The 19,935-nt window shown below is 27.7% G+C and overlaps 1 protein-coding gene across 1 annotated transcript; it reads right to left on the reverse strand.

The window, feature by feature from the left end:
• Nucleotides 1–16,592: 16,592 nt before the first annotated feature.
• LOC130960753 (NAC domain-containing protein 43) lies at nt 16,593–19,588 on the reverse strand. The gene is made up of 3 exons (XM_057886213.1): nt 19,209–19,588; nt 18,395–18,669; nt 16,593–17,856 (listed from the first exon to the last, which is right to left on the reverse strand). Exons 1-3 carry the CDS (start codon nt 19,390–19,392, stop codon nt 16,927–16,929), a joined length of 1,389 nt encoding a protein of 462 aa, XP_057742196.1. The 5' UTR covers nt 19,393–19,588; the 3' UTR covers nt 16,593–16,926.
• Between the last annotated feature and the right edge of the window lie 347 nt (nt 19,589–19,935).

Here is a 19,935-nt window from a genome sequence, read left to right on the forward strand (position 1 = left end):
CAGCCTTCTTAGGGTTAGCTCTCCAAGCATTAATCGTTGCAGGTTGTTGAGGGTCTCATAAATGAATATAAATCACGCCAGAGTGATTGGTTTCAATTTTCGCACGTAAATCGTGCCACACTGGCATGTTTTAGGCTAAAAACACGTGAATTTCACCAGCCTAAAATGATTTGTGGCCATTGTTAACCCCCTCTATCCGGCACGATTTAAGCTTGCTTTGAATAATCCATATATGCATAAATCGTCTTAAAGTGGCATGACTAACATAATATATAACCCTCATGTCCCTAGGACAATTTATATAATAATAGAAAGAGGGTATTCACATTCCAAAATTTGATTTAGAAAAATCCAATAATTTTTTACTTAGCTTTATTTTATTTAAGTAAAAAATCCTAAATTTGCTATATAATAATCACTTTTAATATATATATATATATATATATAGGATTTAGATCTTCTAAAGTTTGAATTTTACTTTAGAGAGTAAAGTGTGATCTTCTACACTTGAATAGTTTTTCTTTCATATTTATTCTTGGTTCCACCTATGAAATCAATGATAAGAGATCACACTTTACTCTCTAAAGTGAAATTCAAACTTTAGAGAATCCAAATCCATATATATATATATATATAACAATGATAATATTTTTATTTTACACCATCCTCTTGTATCATATCTGAGCATGTATGCTAATATTTTTCATTCTGATACAAAAGGATGCCACGTATTAATTGGCATTTGACTCCCTAAAAGTAGTGGTGTTTGTTCATTGATGTCAAACTATGATTAGGTAACACTTATTAGGTTTGAAACACATTAAATATGAAATGAAAAAAGAAGCCGAAAAAAAAAAACATCAAATATGAAATGAAGAAAAGAAGATGAAAAATATTATACTAATATATTTTAATTTTTAAACATAAATTTCAGTTATTATAAATAAAAATAAATATTAAAAGGTCTCCTAGAATACACGTTAAATATGTTTTATAATGTAAAAAATTTTCAACAGAAATACATTTATCGTAACATGTGGAGAGAACTAATTGTTGATTGAAGTTATTCAATAGCGTCATTAAGCATAAATGCTGAGTCGTGGATAACAATGATGCAAAATGAATCGAAAAGTAACCATGTTTTCTTGCATGATCTCATTGTATTGTTTATATGGCACTATGCACTATCTATTAAGCTATAATACTAACACGCCATGCCGTTAAGTTTTCTCTTTCATTTCACAGCACATTCCTTTTTCTAAGCACATTGTCATATTTCTATTCGTTCCTCTACTCCACTCTTTCTGACCTAATCATCATCATCATCATAATATATATATATATATATGCGCCACCTTTTTATTTTTTAATAAATTATAATTTTTACTCATAAAAATTTAAAATATTGACAAATTTATTCATTTATAAACAAAGTTAGTTTTATACTTATAAAAGATGACTTTTTTTGGTAACAAAAGTATTCAAATGAATCCAAATATTAATTTTATTTATAAATAAATTTATTAATATTTTAAACTTTTATAAGTAAAAATAATGATTTACTCATATTTCATAAATACAAATTTAATTCTGTTTATTTATGAGTAAATTTATTAATATTTTTTATTTTTATAGATAAAAATGATAGTTTATTTTTTATTTTTATTCTCTTACAAAACGTTCTTTTTTCCTTTTTTATGTGTTAATTTTTTATCAATTTTTTTTTGTTGATGATGCTTTTACAAGATTATTTTTGTACCTTTTAGTATTTAATAATCTAAACATTTGAAATGAATGATCAACTTTTTATTTTTTATTTTTTCAACTTAAAAAGTGTTATCAAACAGAAAAATAGTGACATTAATTTTGGCTATACTTTTAAATGTTAATAAAATTTAATAGCGACTATTACTACCATAATCATAGTTATCATAAAATGCAATGTTATATATATTGAAAGGGCTTAAGTATGGTAATAGAGCATGATTATGCATGAAAGATCTTGGAGAATAAAGATGGGAGTGAAAAATATGGATGATAATAAGTTTTTATGGAGTCGGGAACTCTCTTTATCCCCTCCTTTTTTATTTAGTAAAATATTCTTTGTTTTTGTCTCATTTTCATTATGAATTTTTGTTTTCTGTTTTTCGCGAACGGATATCCGTAAGCTAAGTATCTATAGATAATTAGATAGTATTAAATTTTAAATTTTTTAAAAAAATTAAGACAACCATAATAAAATTCTATATAATTTAGTTAAATATATCAAATCAAACGTAATTCAAATACAAATTTAATATAATAGTATACATAAAATTTTTAACATATAAATTAAAATAATATGAATTATTAGAGTTACTTACATAACTTATATATAGAAAGGTATTTAAGTAAATTTTCTTTCGCGGATCTCCGTGAAACGGGTACTTCAATCTCCGCCCCCGTCCCCATTAATTTGTGGGGATGGGTCTCCGTCTCCGTAAAAATTTTGCAAGTCTCTATGAGCCTCTTCATCGCAGGTAATCTCCACTAATATTTGTGGGTGCGAATTTTTTTGCCATTCCTAGTGAAAAAGGAAGAAAGATTATTATACTAAACCTTTATGATAATACTCATATATATAAATTAATGATAAAATATATTTTTTGTTCGTAATGTTTGTAAATTTTTTTAAATATTTCTAACGTTTAATTGTATTCAATTTTATTCCTAACGTTTTTGGTTTATATAAAAATTACTTCTGGATGTTAATTTCATCTGAAATGTTGGGAACAAAATTAAAAATATTTAGGGATAGTTTTGAAATAAATCAAAAACGTTAAGGACAAAATTGAATAAATCAAAAACGTTTGGGAAAAAATTGAATAATAAAATTAAATATTAGAGATATATTTTTTTAAAAAATTACAAACTTTAAAAACATAAAATATACTTTACACATAAATTAATGACAACAGGATTTAATAAAAGTTATTTATGCGCTACACACAAACAGGAATATAGCAGCGGTTTTTTAAATGTTTTGTTATGGTTCCAAAAACCGCCATCCTTCAAAGCGTCAGCAATTGATTTCTTGTCATTTTTTAACAACGGTTGGTATCGTTATTACTAAATAAATAATTTATTTGTAGCATTTTAAACTGTTGTGATTTTTTATTTTGGCTTTAAAAAGTAAACTTGCTGATTTCTTTATTTTTTTAAAAAAATTATGGTGGTTCAAGATCGTTACAATGCGAGTTTTAAAAAAATAATTGCAACGATTTAAAACTGTTGCCATTTTTTACATAGAACTTGAAAAAAAAAAAGTGATAAACTACAAAAGTTTGTACTATTTTTTTACTATAATCTATTTTTTTACGTCATGATTGATTAAATAGATATACTAAATTTGTAAGTAATTAAAAAATATTAATAATTATCATTAATCAAAATTTTAAAACAGAATAAAACACACTATACAAATGCTTATTTTTAAGCAATAAATATAACATATAAATTTTCTATAATAAACATAATGTATAACACACATAAACCAAAGAGACAACGAAAAAAAAATAGCAATTTCAGGATAAAAATCTTATCAATTAAATTATATATGGCATTTTGAACATCTTGATAAAGTGGATTACAAACACATAAAATAATAACTTACCTACTTTGTTGTAAAAGTAGGACTCCACCTTTCAGCCACCGGAGAATTTTCAGTGAAAATTAAAGAATTCTTTATTTATATATTTTGAATAAATATATTACATTAATTTTCAAGTATATAAAAATAAACGATTTGGTTTGATATAAAATTTTCTAGTAATAATTTATAACACATAAATTTTAATTCAACAGTAGTGGTTTTCTTTTTCAAAAGAAAAAAAATTGATATAAGCAAAAATTCTTTCAATAATATATCCTTAATTTAGATTGTACTAACAAAAAGAATGTTCGACATTTTTCTAGTTTCTGCTTTATTTCAGAAATGAACTTTAGTTATGTAAACGTCATCAATTTTTCCAGTTCTCAGAGAATTATTTTTCAGTGGAGTTAATTTTGGTTGATCAGTAGCTGTCCATGGAACAACAAAAAGCATCGTTTTTATTTTTATAATAAGGCGGTGGTCAATGAAAATTTAGAAAAAAAATTAAAATTGAAATAAAAAGCAAGAAAAAAAAGCTTCTGTCTAATATCATTTTCCTTCTAGAAGCAGACCCATAGTAATTATCATGGATAGGGTCAAAATATTTTGTCTAGAGTTAACAACTTTTGTAAAAGACCTCTCTATATATATATATATATATATATATATATATATATATATATATATATATAAAGAATTTTAATTGTATTAGATATAGTGATGTTTTAATAATTTTAACCATCGATTTAATTATAAAATATATATAATATATTAATTAAATTGAACAGTTAAAATTACTGAAATATTAATATTTTAAATAGGTAAATATTATTTTACGTATTTTTTTTAAATAATATGTAAGTTATTTTTTTAATGTGTTATATTTTAATGGATATTTATTTGTTTTAAATTTTTAGTAGAATTTATTGGATGATTAATTTATCTAATAAAATAAAAAATAAAAAATTGATTTCGGGTCATTAAAATTTATTGGAAATTTAATAAAATATTTAAAAAATAATGTTATATATTACTCTTTTATTTTTCACACAAAATCTCTGATTTCTAACAAAAATTAAATAAAAATCAGATCTTCATAAAAAATAATTACAAACTAGCTATATTAATTTTTAAAAAATGAGATATAATGTGTTTTAATTTCTTTGTTTTTTTCATATAATTCGAAATCAAATTTTATAGAATAAATTTTTAAATTTAAAGATCTACTTGACACGATAAACTTTTTAAATTGAAATTTTTTATAGTGACACTAATTTGTGTTTCTATTTTTAATTTATCACATTAATATTTTAGTTTAGAATTTAGTTAATTTAAAAAAAATTTAATTAATATTTTAATAAATATATAACAAATGTATTAAAAATAAACATCGAATTAGAATGTGACACATCAAAAAGTAACTTACATATTATTTTAGAAAAAATAATAAAATAACATTCACCTTCTAAATATATTTAAAAACTTTTCTATCAATTATATCTGGCTTTTGAGAATTGAGATCAATCTCTTTTCTCTAAATTTTATTTTTAAAAGGCTTCCCTTTCTCACTGGAAAAGTGCATATTTAGTCTGTCGAAGAATCCACAAAAGAATCAATAATATATATTTATACACATTTGAATATTTAAAAATAAATAAATCTTCACATACATACGTTTGATTGATGTTTTTAATTATCAAATCATCAATAGAGTTGACGAAGTATATATGTGTTTCAAAGAGGTTGATAATAAAAAATAAAAAAAAAAGGTGCTTAAAAAGTTTAGATCCACCCACCAGATTGTAATAATGAGTGACACAGAAATGTTAAAAGAGTTAGATAATTAAGGAGAGGCCTAAAAACACGACACTAGAGAAGCATACCTTTTCTTTTGTCCCTTCAGCATAGTTTGAGGGAAAGTAGGAAAAAGGATTTAGATGGACTTAGCTAACATTGCAACTAATAGACAATGAATAAATTAATAAATTAATAGATTACGCTTACATTTTTTTTTTATTGGGTCTTAAGATTAGACTGACACCATTTTCCTGAAGTTATTACATATACAATTCAACAACAAATTTATTATTATTATTATTATTATTATTATTATTATTATTATTATTATTATTATTATTATTATTATTATTTGGTAATGCTAACTAATATGTTTAATATCTATAACAAGCTAAGGGAAATTGGTATTTTTAGCTAGCCTCTATATTTAATAAATAAGAGAAACATTAGTTAATTCAACTTTTCATGTTAAAGTGTTAGACATAAGAAGCGTCATTTTAATAATTTTTCTAGAAATTACAATTTTACAAAGAGAGATGTTGTCATAACCGCTATATTTATAAAATTCTAAAGTTAAATCCTAAAATACTATTTTATGTGTTTTACGTAATGATTTAAAGTTTTAAAGATAATGGTTCAATATCTATACATCCCAAACACTACCTAATTTATCTCTCTTTTTATTTTCTAAGCATATGCTTAAGTATAATATAAAAATTAAAATTTATAATTAATTGGACATTAATTTTAATAAATTACAAATTGCTTAAATTTCTTTATATAATATTTTTCAAAAAAAAAAAGAAGTTCAAGACCAATTATTTTTGTGAAAATTATAATTTGATTAAAAGAAAAAAAATAGATACTAAAATATATTTAGAATAGTCAACGAGCTATAACTCAAATGACTCATCTAGAGATATCAAATTTGAGTCTCTCTATCTTAAAAAAAAAAAAATAAATACTAGATTAGGAAAACAACTACATTAATGAGAAGGAGTTTTAGAGGGTAGGGGGACAAAGATAATAACTATATTAGATGGGGCTTTGGTGGAGATAGGGTCGTTATCAAATAAATATGGCGAAGAATAAAAACGAACGTAAAGGACCCTATGTAGTGTGTTTGGTGGCATGGCCTTAAATTCCGCTACTAATTATAAATTTTTAATTCATAATTGCTTTTTCTTTCTTTCTTTCTTTCTTTTCATTACTATTTGAAAATTATATATTGAAAAAAATGAGTGTATCATGCCACTTCCACTTTGTTGTTAAGTGAGTTTTGTTCAAAATTAAATTAATATATAAATACGACCACACTCGTTTTCCATGTTCAAATTAATACTTGCTAATATATATGTCTAGAATTTTTTTTCCTTTGAGAATAAATAAATGTTATTATTCTATGTTATTTATATTGCTAATTTTGGGTAAATTTTTATCTTATTAATATTTTTAAAATTTAAATTATAAATAAGAATAAACCTATAATACTGATGTAGAAAATAATTAATTTATTAGAATAAAGATAATTACTTGCTCTGAAAATGCCTAAGAATTTCTCATATGTTTGTGTGTGTAATAGTTTATTGCATATTATTATAAGCTTAAAGATGTTCAATCAGGGGTCACTTGACTACCTAAGACCAATAGAGGAATCATATGAGGATCTCCATTATATTATATATAGATAAATACCACCTTTGTAGCCTGCTATGCTTAAGGTTTGACCCAAAAATTGACCATAAAATTTTTAGCTTTGAGATTATTTCTAGCAATGAATACATATATTTCAGTTACTTTTCTAGGTTACATGATGTCAAATATGACTTTTTAGAGATAATAAAAAAAAAACAAAAGTACACACAAAAAGTGTTTAGAGTGAACAAAAATACAAGTGAAAATATTAGAGAACATGAGAGAGTTTGAGAATGATAACGGAGAGAAACTGAATGATCTTAATTGTGTAGTGGTTATTTAATTGAATATGTTTACAAGTGATACAAGAGAATGTTTGTATACTGTCTTACAAATACATGCCTAAGCTAAGACATTAGTGTGATTACTTGTTGAGTAAGTAATTTTGAATTTGGCAATTTTGTTGTGACAGTTATACCGAAATTGGTAGCTGTTGTTGGTTCATCATTAATGTTATTCTCTCTATTACACATTAAAAATTTGTAAATGCAGAAATATCTTAAAGATTATTTTTTTATGGATAAAAATATGATACTGTTAATAAGAGTTTGATATTTATAAATTTTGGTGTGTATTTTTGTTTATTGAAAATAAATTTTAGGATATATTTTGATATTTACAAATTTTGGTGTATATTTTTGTTAATTTCAAATTCTTTCATGTGTTTGTCTATCTACTCTAAAAGGGATTAAATCGATTAAATGTTAGGATTTTTTATTTATTTAAACTAAAAAATAGTTCATAATGTGTTTTAGTTAATAGATTATTTATGCAAATGTTCTATTTTTATTACTAGTAAATCGCATTGGTTAATTGATTTTTAACAAATAAGACATAAATCGCAACAGAAATTGATTACTTAATCCATTATAAGATCCTAGTAAATTGTACTGTTCATTTAGAAATTTAGAAGATAAATAAAATCACTAAAAGTATTGCGATTTAAGTGTAAATCGTAGCGACTAATTTGATTTATTCAAATATAACTAATGACATCAAACCAATGCGACTTACGTCTTAAACAAGATACATTTCACCCACAAAATCAAACATAATTATTGTGATTTTCGTGATCCTTCAAGCTGCATTACGAATATAGGAGAAGTAACAAAACATAACTTTTGTCATTCCTTTCGTACGGTAGATAATTACTTTCTAGTTGTGCATCACAATAGTGAGATCACAAAAACAATGGAGGAAACGACTTTTAGTAGCAATAATCCGGTTGATATTTTTATAAATTTTGCTACTTCTTTTTCTGACTTACAAAATAATATTCTGCAAAAGTTGAGTCAGCTTCGTCGAAAGTGTATTTCTGAAATTTTCTATAGATGGCTAATAGCGTTCGATCAAGAATGTAGTAGATATAAGTTTTCCAATACACGGTAACGACAAGATACAAGTAATATTTCACTATCAATAATGATTTTCAGAGATTCGGACAATGGAGATATTTGTAAAATTAAAGGAGATAGTTATGAATTTTGGCAGATTTGCACAAGATGAACAAGCTAGATCTCCTTCATTTAATGTTTACAATGTGAATGATCAATATAAAAAACCTTTTTGACAAACAACAATGAAACCTGACCCACAGCAGCCACCAAATTATGAAGCTTCCATGGAAGTAACTAATGTTATAGAGGATGTCATTTGAGACGAAGAGGCTGAAGAGCCATTCGATATTCTATATGACATTGATTCAATGAATGAGGTGATCTACTCATATAGAATCGAGGTTTTACTTCTGAAGCACATTAATATCCAAGTTATTTTTCTACTTTGAATTTTAGTGTCATACAACAAGTTGATCATGATTGGAGTGCCTTTACAGAGGAAGGAGAGTTTGTCATGGATTAACGATTTTGAAGCAAAGACGAAACCATGTTTGTAGTGAAAAAATATAGTATTCATCGATCTGTAGAGTATAAGGTATTAGAATCTAATCACTATAAGTACTATGGAAAGTCTAGACAGTATGGTGAAGGTTGTGATTGGTTGATCTATCTGACTTTACAGCAGAAAAAAAGCTACTAGGATGTCCATAAGTACAATAGTCGATGTACATGTTTGGTTATTAACTTACTAATGTTTCCAAGAGACTGCAAATAATTTGATTATCATGTAATTCGTTCCATAATATTTCCAATGGTGGAAGCTCATGCCATTATTTCAATAAAAGTGTTGTCAAATTCAATCGAGTGAACATTTGAATTTAGGGGCAGTTATAGAAAAGTTTGAATGGCCAAATAGAAAGTAATTGCACAGATATATGCAAACCCTTTATCAATATTGGCAACACTCATCTATATGAAAAGGATGAAAGGTCTTTGCTAATAGTGATTGCATAAGATGAAAATTCCAACATTTTGTCACTTGCTTTTGCATTGGTTAAGGGTGATAACACAGAGTTATGAAAATTTTTTTTTAATTCATTTGCGTGAGTAGGTGAGTCCTTAATCAAACATTCTTGTTAAATAAAAAATAAATGCAAGAATTCTTGATGGTCACATAATATTTTTCATTATGTTTATGAATTTCATTAACCATTAGTGTGTAATAAGACTCGTTTGATGTGAATATGTAACTCCTCAATCGGATATTCTTGTTATATTTGACAAGCATAATGCCAAACGAGCTGCTCTTAATGGAGATGGAAGTGGATGACAACCTCCTACTACTTATCATGCATTTTGTATTTGCCATATTACTGCAAATTTTGCACTCAGCTTTAATAGTAAGGATGCGAAAAAGGCCTTTGTCAATGCAGCCAATGCGAAATAAAGTATCCAAACCAAAAAGTAGATTAATATGGAGAACTAAACATAAAAAAGTGTATCCAAAATCCAAGGTAAACTAATCATGTGTAGCAGATGGCATTGTTCCACCAAGACCAAATAGACCACCATTATAAACTGTCGGCATTTCGTTTAGATTAACTCAAGCCATGTCTGTGGTAAGCTTATAATCTTCTCCACTATCAGGTGATGCAAGCTGTTGCGACGATTGATGTGGCTAAGACGGCCTAGAATCCTCTCCAAAGCAGCGGACAACAACATCTATTGTAAAAGGCTCCAAGGTACTCTCAACTAGACTAGAACTAGGCATATCCAAAATAACTGAGACCTAAAATCATGCATTGAAGGATATGCACTACTATATATGATCCGAGAACTCGATCCTCCAAACATATATAAGAGCCGTGATAAAGATTCACCTCCGCTATAAAACTACCATAAAAAATCCTACTACCTCCCACACCTGCAAGGTGTCCCCTACCTTCTTTGCCTGCACAGTGTTCTTACCTCACTCACGTACCTCACCTCCACCATCTTTCTCTCCTACCCCGCCTCTATCACCACCTTCATCACCCCCATCATCTTCATCATTCACATTAACGTGCATCAGAAAAACGGGATGATTAAATCGTGTGCCAATGCAGGCATAAGTAGCTTTGCGCCGCCTATCCATGATAGGTGAAGGCTTATGTCTAGCAAGTAGATATGGAACTGAAGGTATGTCTACTACATCGGGAGGTATTCTTACTAGTCTCGAATCTACCAACAATGCTTCTTCTGATAAGAACCTCCTCCTGCAAGTTTGAGTCCACCACATCGAGTACTCATGGGAGGGTCACAGATCATCTACTGTATCAAACTTCAGAGAGTATCATATCTCTGATCCCAACACTCATGCCACTCTCTAAGCTTTGTCGGCCCCCAATGGTCTCCACCTCGACCATCCTAAGCACACAACAGGTCAATGCATTTGGCAAGACTAGGCACATGCTGGCAACTACCAAACTATCCAACAACTCGTTCCGGATGGTGCTACTCAATTTGAGTTAAGTGAATAAAAGCAGTCATGAATAGTGGTCCAGTGATAATTTAATATAGTGATTTTATACTTGAGGGTATAAATGATTGTAAAATCCTCATCTACTTTGTTAGAGTATAATTAGAATCAATTAAATCAATTAGCATCATTTAGCATATCTTAATATTTATTATAAGATATTACGTCTTTATTATTTCGATTCTCTTAGTACCTATAAATATCCTTCTATATTGTATTATTCTACATACAACTTGAATACACACAAATTTTTTCTCTACTCTTCTCTCTTACCTTTTCTAACATGGTATCAGAGCCATGATATCCTCCTTGAGGAGGATAGGTTGTTTTTCTTTTGGTGAAATCACCGTATTTTTCATACTCTTTTTTCGTGCCATTTTTTTCCTCCTCTTTTGTCCATGCTTTGATGCTTTCTCACCTCACCGATTAGCTCATTCACTACTTATTTGTTCTCATAGAGAAACCATATATTTTCCATCACTTTTTGATAGCTTACCATCTATTTGCAGTTTGTCATTTTTTTAGCAGTTATCCGTCAATTCGCCATCTTTTCAGTAGTTTTTCGGCAGTTGGCTACTCTTCCGACAATTCTGTCTGTGTTCTCTTCCGACAGTTTTGTCTGCGCCTTCCTTGTGGCAGTTCTGTCTGTGTTTTCTTGTGACAATAGCATATCTGAATATTTATTATAGGATATTATGTCTTTATTATCTCTCGAATCTCTTAGCACCTATAAATACTCTTCTATATTGTATCATTCTTAATAGATAGAATACATACAAATCCTTTCTCTATTGCTCTCTCTCTCTCTTACCCTTCCTAACATGGTATCAGAGCCATGGTATCCTCCTTTAGGAGGATAGGTTGTTTTCTCTTTTAGTGAAATCATCGCATTTTTCATACTTTTCTTTCGTGCCATTTTTTTCCTTCTCTTTTGTCCATACTTTGATGCTTTCTCACCTCACTAATTAGTTCATTCATTACTTAACGTATTCTCATAGAGAAACCATATGTTTTCCATCACCTTTTGATAGTTTGCCATCTTTTGTACTTTGTCATTTTTTCAATAGTTTTCTGGCAGTTTGTCATCTTTTTAGCAATTTTTTTTGCAGTTGGCCACTTTTGTGGCAGTTTTGTCTGTGTTTTTTTTTGGCAGTTTCGTCTGCGCTTCCTTCCGACAGTTCCGTCTGTGCTTCCTTCCAACAGTTCCATTTGTGTTTTCTTGTGGCAGTTCTGTTGCATTTCCTTGTGGCAGTTTCGTCTGTGCTTTCTTGTGGCAGTTTCGTCTGCGCTTCCTTCCGACAGTTCTGTCTGCGCTTTTTTTCGACAGTTCCGTCTGCACTCGTTCTATCAGTTTATGCATTCTTTTTATTTCGCTGTTTTAAATAAGTTTCAAACTCAAATTGTCACTTTGAGTTTGAGGGGGAATATTAGAATATAATTTAGATTAACTAGATCAAGTAGCATTATTTAGTATATCTTAATATTTATTATAGCATATTACGTCTTTATTATTTCAATTTTCTTAATATCTATAAATACCCTTCTATATTGTATCATTCTACATACAACTTGAATACTCACAAACCTTTTCTCTATTCTTCTCTCTTACCTTCCTAACATACTTACCTATGCAATTAAAATAAGTTTATAAAAGAAAAGTCTCTATCTTTATAAAATATATTTCATTCTTCTTTCTAACCAATGTAAGGCTTCGCACATAAAAGGAACCTTCCTTTGCAAAATACTGCCCAGAGAATTATTACTGACCAATTAAAGAAAGAAGTTTGGAAAATATAATCCCGTGAATGCTTGTTAATTTTGGTGTTTATCAAAATAATCCATGCTATGGCATCAAGCAATTAGCAATTAATTAAATTGAAGGATCATTTTTCGTAAATTAGGATTATATAATGGGCTCATTTGTTTGTTTTTAGTGTTTAAAATATATATAACTATTCATGTACAATTTTTTTTATTCGTTTAAACTTTTTAAAAAAAATAATTTCATAACATAGTATCAATATTTCTATAACAGAAAGATTTAGAAATTCGATCTTTATTATTTAAAAAAAAAACATAAGACAAATAAAAAAAAGACTTATACAAAAAATGCAAGCAAAATTAAAAAGAAGTTCTTGCTTGAAGATATATTAGAGATATAATTATATTTATGTGTCTTCTTTTATTAATTTACACTTTTAGAAAAAGTAGTTTCATAATATCTTAAATATTTTTTTTCAAAAATAAGTATTTATTTCATTTTTTAATTCTTTTATTAGTGCTTCTAAAGAAAAGAAGAAACAAACAAAATAAATTTTATTTTGATAATAAAATTAAAAATTTATTATCATATATATATTTTAAAAAGATAAATATTCTTATGAGATTTTTCTACTGCGCTATCCTAAAAATGGGATTAACTTATATTATGGTTATTATTTGCTAGATTTAAAAATCGAATTTTATTTTAAAATAAAAAATTGTATTACTGTGTATAGAGATATATGTTGATATATCTAAAAAAATGTATTATACATATTACGTACTATAATGAAAACAAAATATTTTAAATAAAAAAAGACATCCTTAATAAGATAACATATTTAGTATATTACTATATTAAACATTATTTATGTAACTATATTTAATTTTATACCAAAAATAAATATATAATAAAACAATTATACATTTTAATTTTTCATAAAATACCATATTTATTTAAAATAATTCTCAACCGGGTAAACAAATATGGCTAATATATATATATGGAAAATATCAAGGGCATGTCTTGGTACTAATAATAATGTTTATATAGAGAAATATAGAATTAATAAATCCAATCATAATGTGCCATACAAAAAAAAAAAAAAAAAAAACAGAAGAAAAGGAAGAAAAGAACTATTGTATTCCATTATTTTCTGTTTTCCTTAATTAGCTTAGCATGTAAAACTATCGGCAATGACGACGAGAATATATTAACGTGAAAGATACAAAGGAGAAAATAAAGTGATTTGACCAAGATCCAAAATAAGAGCCTTACCTATACCTTACGTCTAATTATTTGAAAATTGAGGATTGCCCCAAACAAGGACAAAATTAAAAATAAAAAATTAAATTAAAAATAGAAAAAGTAGAAATGGGAAAGATATCTACATCATTTTCATTCCGTAGTGTGTGAATTTTCTGCATGGGATATAGTAGCTAGCTATATAATAAGTACTATACATACTATGAAAAGAAACAACAATATAAACCAATTTGCCAATAGATGTATGTATTTGCGTTTGATTAAGAAACCATTATTATTTTCTTTTTCCTTTAACGTTCAACATTAATGACGATATCAATATGCAAAGCTTACGTAATTAATTATGAGTAGCTCTTTTAAGATTCTCTTTTGACTTGCAAAAAGCTATGAATTAGAGTCTTTATTAGCCGTCTCTCTTTCTCTCTCTTTCATGGCAAGGATGTGAAAGTAGTATTATTGTTGTTGCATATAATATAGTAAATTCGTTTTAAGTATTAAATTTTAAATATTATTTTATATATATAATAATTCATTAATTAACTATAAAATGTTAATAAAATTTAAATTTACATATAACATACGAGTGTTTAGTTGTTAAAAAACTAAAAATATAAAATATTTAAGAAAATTACTTTCAATATTTAATTTTTTTAGATTTTTGATTTAATAATTAAAATATGTATTATTTTTTATTAGATAAATTAGATAATTTTTAATTTTAGAAATTATAACATCACAAATTCATTACTATTGTACATTCACACAATATTTTTAAGGATTTCCATTCACTATTTCATTCAAATTTTAAACCCGAATGTAGTTGTTTACGAAATAAATGAAGGGGATGCTCCCATAAAAACGCGTAAAACGTCTTTTTTTAAAGACATTTACGTGTTACATTATTATTGAACGTATTAATGAATCGGTTATTTTTAAATTTCTTAACAAATTAGAATAAAACCAATTTTTTTATAACAATAACAATAAACCCAATTTTTTAAGGACTTAATTATATTTTTAAATTTTTAAGGATTTAAATGTCTGCAAAACAAAAAGTCAAAAATATATTTATTTTTTTTATAAAAAAATTTAAAAATATTCGATTTAGATTATATAATTCGATCGACTTAAATCGGGTCTAATAATTATAATGCAGACAATTGAATTTATTATTATTACTATAATAAACCGATTTTCACTGATTTATTAAAAAATAAATTATTAACCGATTTAATAAAAATATTCAATAATAATATAACATTTGTAAACGCCTTTAAAAAAAAGACATGTCTAGTGTCTTTATTATTGTTACTAAGTCAAGAGCTCGACCACAAGTCCTAATCAATTTATCATCTTAATTAATCTCATATTAATTTAAAAAAATGAATCATCGTATCACTAATTATTTGTACGCATGCATGTTTTGAGAGGGGAGCCCCCATGGTGGGCATGTTTTCTTTTGGTAATAAGAGAGAGAGAGAGAGAGGTGCTGGTGGCAACAGGACAATCTCAGCCATGGCCTCAGCACCTTCCTCTAACAAACCGACAAACCACGTGACACAAAGATGAAAGAGCATATGATAATTAGAAACATGACCTTATTCTTCATCATGATATCCATCTTACAACATGGATATAAATAAAAATAATTAAAAATATAAACTAAAGGTAAGGTCCTTATAATTGCATATCCATGCAAGAAGAGGAGTAAAAATGATTAATATTAAATGATCAAAAGATTATCAAGGTAATTCCATCTATAATAAAAGAAAAATAAAATACTAATAATAATAGTTTAGTTTTGATATACAGACAATAATATAAATAATTTTTTATAGTCGTTCAATTATATTTTTTTATAATTATTTATATAATTAATATAAAAAATAATTACTTTTTTTTTACCAAAGATAGGAGATTCGAACCCGCAACCTCTTAATTGAATATGGAAAGACTATGCCATTTGAACTATTACTCATTGGCTAAAAAATAATTATTTTTACTGACATATGCTCATGTAAAATTATTATTTTATAATAATAATAATAATAATAATAATAATAATAATAATAATAAAGGTTATTAGAAAATAATGGTAGACATCGTGATTAAGCAAAGACCCATGGTTGACAATGCCATCCCATCTAAAATTTTCAAACCTTTCCACCCTTTTCATCTTTATTTCCATCACACATATACTCATTAATTTGATTTTAGCTATGAAAAGTTTATGCGATGATAAGACTTAGAAATTTTTACATCCTTTCAAGAGCAAGTAAAAATGTCTATACACCTTCATGCCAAGAAAGGGAAAAAAAAAGTCTACACCTTCTTTCAATGTTCAACACTTAGTCTTACATGCCTTTCATTATATTCTTACTATACATTTATGCTTACCCAAAAATAAATAAACAAATAAAACCTATAACTAACTAACATTTCTATAGTAGAAATAGTTGAGCTGTTGATCATTCAAAGATGTATAGAATACGATTTAATTTGTTTTTTTTTTAATGGGAAAGCATATAACTAAAATTCTAAGTGATATCATCATCATCATCATATAACAAGTATAGTGGTGATTTATAATAATACTACATACAAACTATTACTATTACATACTTACACATGTCCTATCATTACCAATAACAAGATTCAAACCCAATTTTAAAATTATAAAAAAAAAGTACCGTGTATACTATAGTAGTAACATCATCACATTTAACAGTATGCAATAATAATAATAATAATAATCCTCTGACTCATCAAGAGGAAAATTAACTAAACATGATGATATGATCAAAGACTAAATTATTTTCCCTATACTTTTTAACAATCGAACATGGGAGGAAAGAGGTGAAGTAGTAAAAATAAGTGTAGCGTGTTTTTTTTTTTTTTTAATTTGATTTTATTATTGTGGCTACACTGACGTGTTTGACACGTGGCACAATGGCTCAGAGGATGACAACAACGAAGAAGTGGATCTAGCAAAGTTCCACAGGTCAATCTCGCTTGTGGTGGTATAATCCTGTGCGCCTGGAGAAATGTATGCACCTGCACCCGCACTAATAACAGCCCTTGGATTTATTGACGCTGACGATGACGTCAACGATGAAGTAGATCTGACGGCTGGAAATAGAAGATCATGATTTCCAGTGCCATACCCCATGGTGGGGTCATTGAAGCAAGAGAGTTGTCTAGAAGCTTCGGTCTGACCGTTAAGCTGAGAAGCAACAAGCCTATCTAGCGCTACCCAATTTGTAAGACCTCCACCGCCGTCGCTGCCGCCGCCGCCACCACCCAAATGGTGATGATGAAACATGTTGTTGGGATTGTCACATGTGAATGACCCTTCATTTTCAGTTACCATCTCAACTGGAATAATAGGATGGTACCCATTATTTTCATTGCTATCATCATTATCATTGTTGTTGTTATTATTATTATGATCCATGCTTGTTGATTTTGGACTCTCTAGGCTTGGGAGCTTCAAGAACCTGCTATCAACATTGTTGTTGATTGTGTCAAAAGGTCTTGCATACCTTGTTGTTAACGATGATGATCCACCATAGTTGTTGTTGTTGTTGTTATTAGATTGATCATAGTTGTTGATCTCTTCCTTGCAACCACCACCACCACCACCTCTTCCCATTTGTTGGAGAATTTGCTCTAAGGCGCCCTCGTCGCACGAGTCGAATAGGTGGTGGTGGTGGTGGCTCCTCCTACCTCCGTCGCCGGAGATGGAGGAGGTTAAAGGACTATCTAGGGTTTTTAGATGGTTCTTCTTCTTGAATATTCTACACACCACCCACCCTTCTTCTTGTGCTGCATCTCCCATCACATTTGAAACCTATAGATATTTTTATATATATTTCAATTTTTTTTCTCACACAGAAAATTTCATAAACGTGTATAAATTTTCATGTCTCTTTCAAGAATATTTTATATGTAACAAGATTAAAACTAAGAAATTAATCTATCATACATGTAATTCAAAGTCTTAAATTGAGCATATATAGAACATCTAACATACAGTTACTTTTAGATTATTATATATAATATTACTAAAATATAAATCATGAGCAATATAATGTTATATAAATAAACGTCTAAAATGATAAAGAATTATACCAAAATTAAAAATTAAAAATATTATTTTTACATTAAAATTAACTATATATATATAAATATATATACTTTTTAACTTATTTTTATATATATTTTATATTTTAATATTAATAACTGATTTTAGTGTGTACCAAACATGATTGATTTTAAATAATTTAAATATTCAAAAAAAATTGTAAATTTTACAAATACTATGATAGTAGGGAAGACTATAACTTCAATTTAAAACAATTTGAGTGTAGTTTTTGTGAGGTGCTTACAATATTGGCATCGTTGGTGGTGTTATCATCAAGCCTATACTCATGCATGATCCAATCAGATTTTTGGCCATGAGGGGCTCTTCCTTTGTAGAATACCAACGTCTTCCTCATTCCAATCCTCTTCCCGTTGCTGTATATCACCTTGTCGCGGCCGGTGGCCTTCCAGAACCCGGCCGCGGTCGCTCTATTCGTCCGGGTTCCGGTCGGGTACTTCTTGTCTTTGTGGCTGAAGAAGTACCAATCATTTTGTGGGGTGGTTCCTATCTTACATTTCTCTGCGAAAATTCAAGAAACAAAGACAATAATTAGCTTCTCAATTTTTTTAACTAATTGTAATTAATCAATGAGATGATGAAGACTCCATGAAACCATAGAAGAATAATATATAGTACAATATTCCAATATGTCATCATTATTATAGTTATGAGGTTATCCATCCCCCACATGAAACGAACGCAATCAAAGGAAGAAGAAGGAAAACACAAAAAAGATAGCCACCCATAATTACCAAAAGAAGAAAAGGAAAAGAAAAAGGAAAATTGGAAGATCTAAGGAAAAAAAAATAGAGAAGATTATAGCTAACTATATAATCTCTTTTGGTACTATATATAATTAGTTAAATAATGTTTGATTTTCAACAACAATAAAAAAATTTAAGAAGTTACAAAATTTTCTTAAAAATAAAAATTCAAAGAGATAGAATGAAATTATTGTTCGAAGAATAATAATATAATCTGAAATTGTTTCGAGCGATGCTATCGCCCGAAACAAATAGAAAGAAATAAACACTCTATAAATAAAAATGATATGGTACCTTGTATGTCCCATGGTTCAAGCTTGTTGAGATCAACGTCACGAATAACATCAAGATCAATCTTCTCATAAGAGACCTTCTTCCTTAAGTAGTATTGAAGGAGTTCTTCCTCAGTTGGATGGAACCTGAATCCAGGTGGAACTTGAGATTGTCCATTCACTGATATACTCATGCTTTCTGGCATTCAGGTCAACAACTAACAAATCAAAGATATGTATGTAATATATAAAGGTCTAAAATTGGTTGTTCTTGATTGTTGTTCAATTCACCAAAGGGTCCCAAGAGAAAGAGAAGGAGAAGAAGAAGAGAGAAGACATTCAAATAGGTACACTTTCAAAGGGATAAGGAAGAAAAAAGAAAAAGATGTAATGAATGAGAGGGTGGTGTGTTGTGTGTACTGCAATGTGTATGTAAAGGAACACTATATATATGTGCTGTGGGACACAAGGGACCAAAAAGATACATTAGAGAAAATGTATTATATATTATATATATTATAAAATAAAGTATGAATAATTTAAATTAAAAAAAATGTCTTTGTTAAGAAACTCTTGTATGGTGCTAGAATGATGACTACTATTTGTGTCTTGGTATATATATATTTTTCGTTCTTTTAATTTTATATTTTAATAGATACATTTTTGTTTAAAAGATATGATCAGATTATTAAATTTAAATATGGAGGGGAACGCGGAATACCTCCTTTCAACTGAAATTTAAATCATAA

The sequence above is a fragment of the Arachis stenosperma genome, chromosome 2 (assembly GCF_014773155.1).
Source record: "Arachis stenosperma cultivar V10309 chromosome 2, arast.V10309.gnm1.PFL2, whole genome shotgun sequence".
Taxonomy (NCBI): Eukaryota; Viridiplantae; Streptophyta; class Magnoliopsida; order Fabales; family Fabaceae; genus Arachis; species Arachis stenosperma.

Bases quoted from the DNA above. Each gene is read 5' to 3' on its own strand.
- LOC130960753 (XM_057886213.1), bottom strand. From the start codon at position 19,392: ATGCCAGAAAGCATGAGTATATCAGTGAATGGACAATCTCAAGTTCCA. The intron at 18,670-19,208 runs GTACCATATCAT...GAATTTTCGCAG, and splicing joins TGAACCATGGGACATACAAG to AGAAATGTAAGATAGGAACC. The intron at 17,857-18,394 runs GTAAGCACCTCA...AAATATCTATAG, and splicing joins CCACCAACGATGCCAATATT to GTTTCAAATGTGATGGGAGA.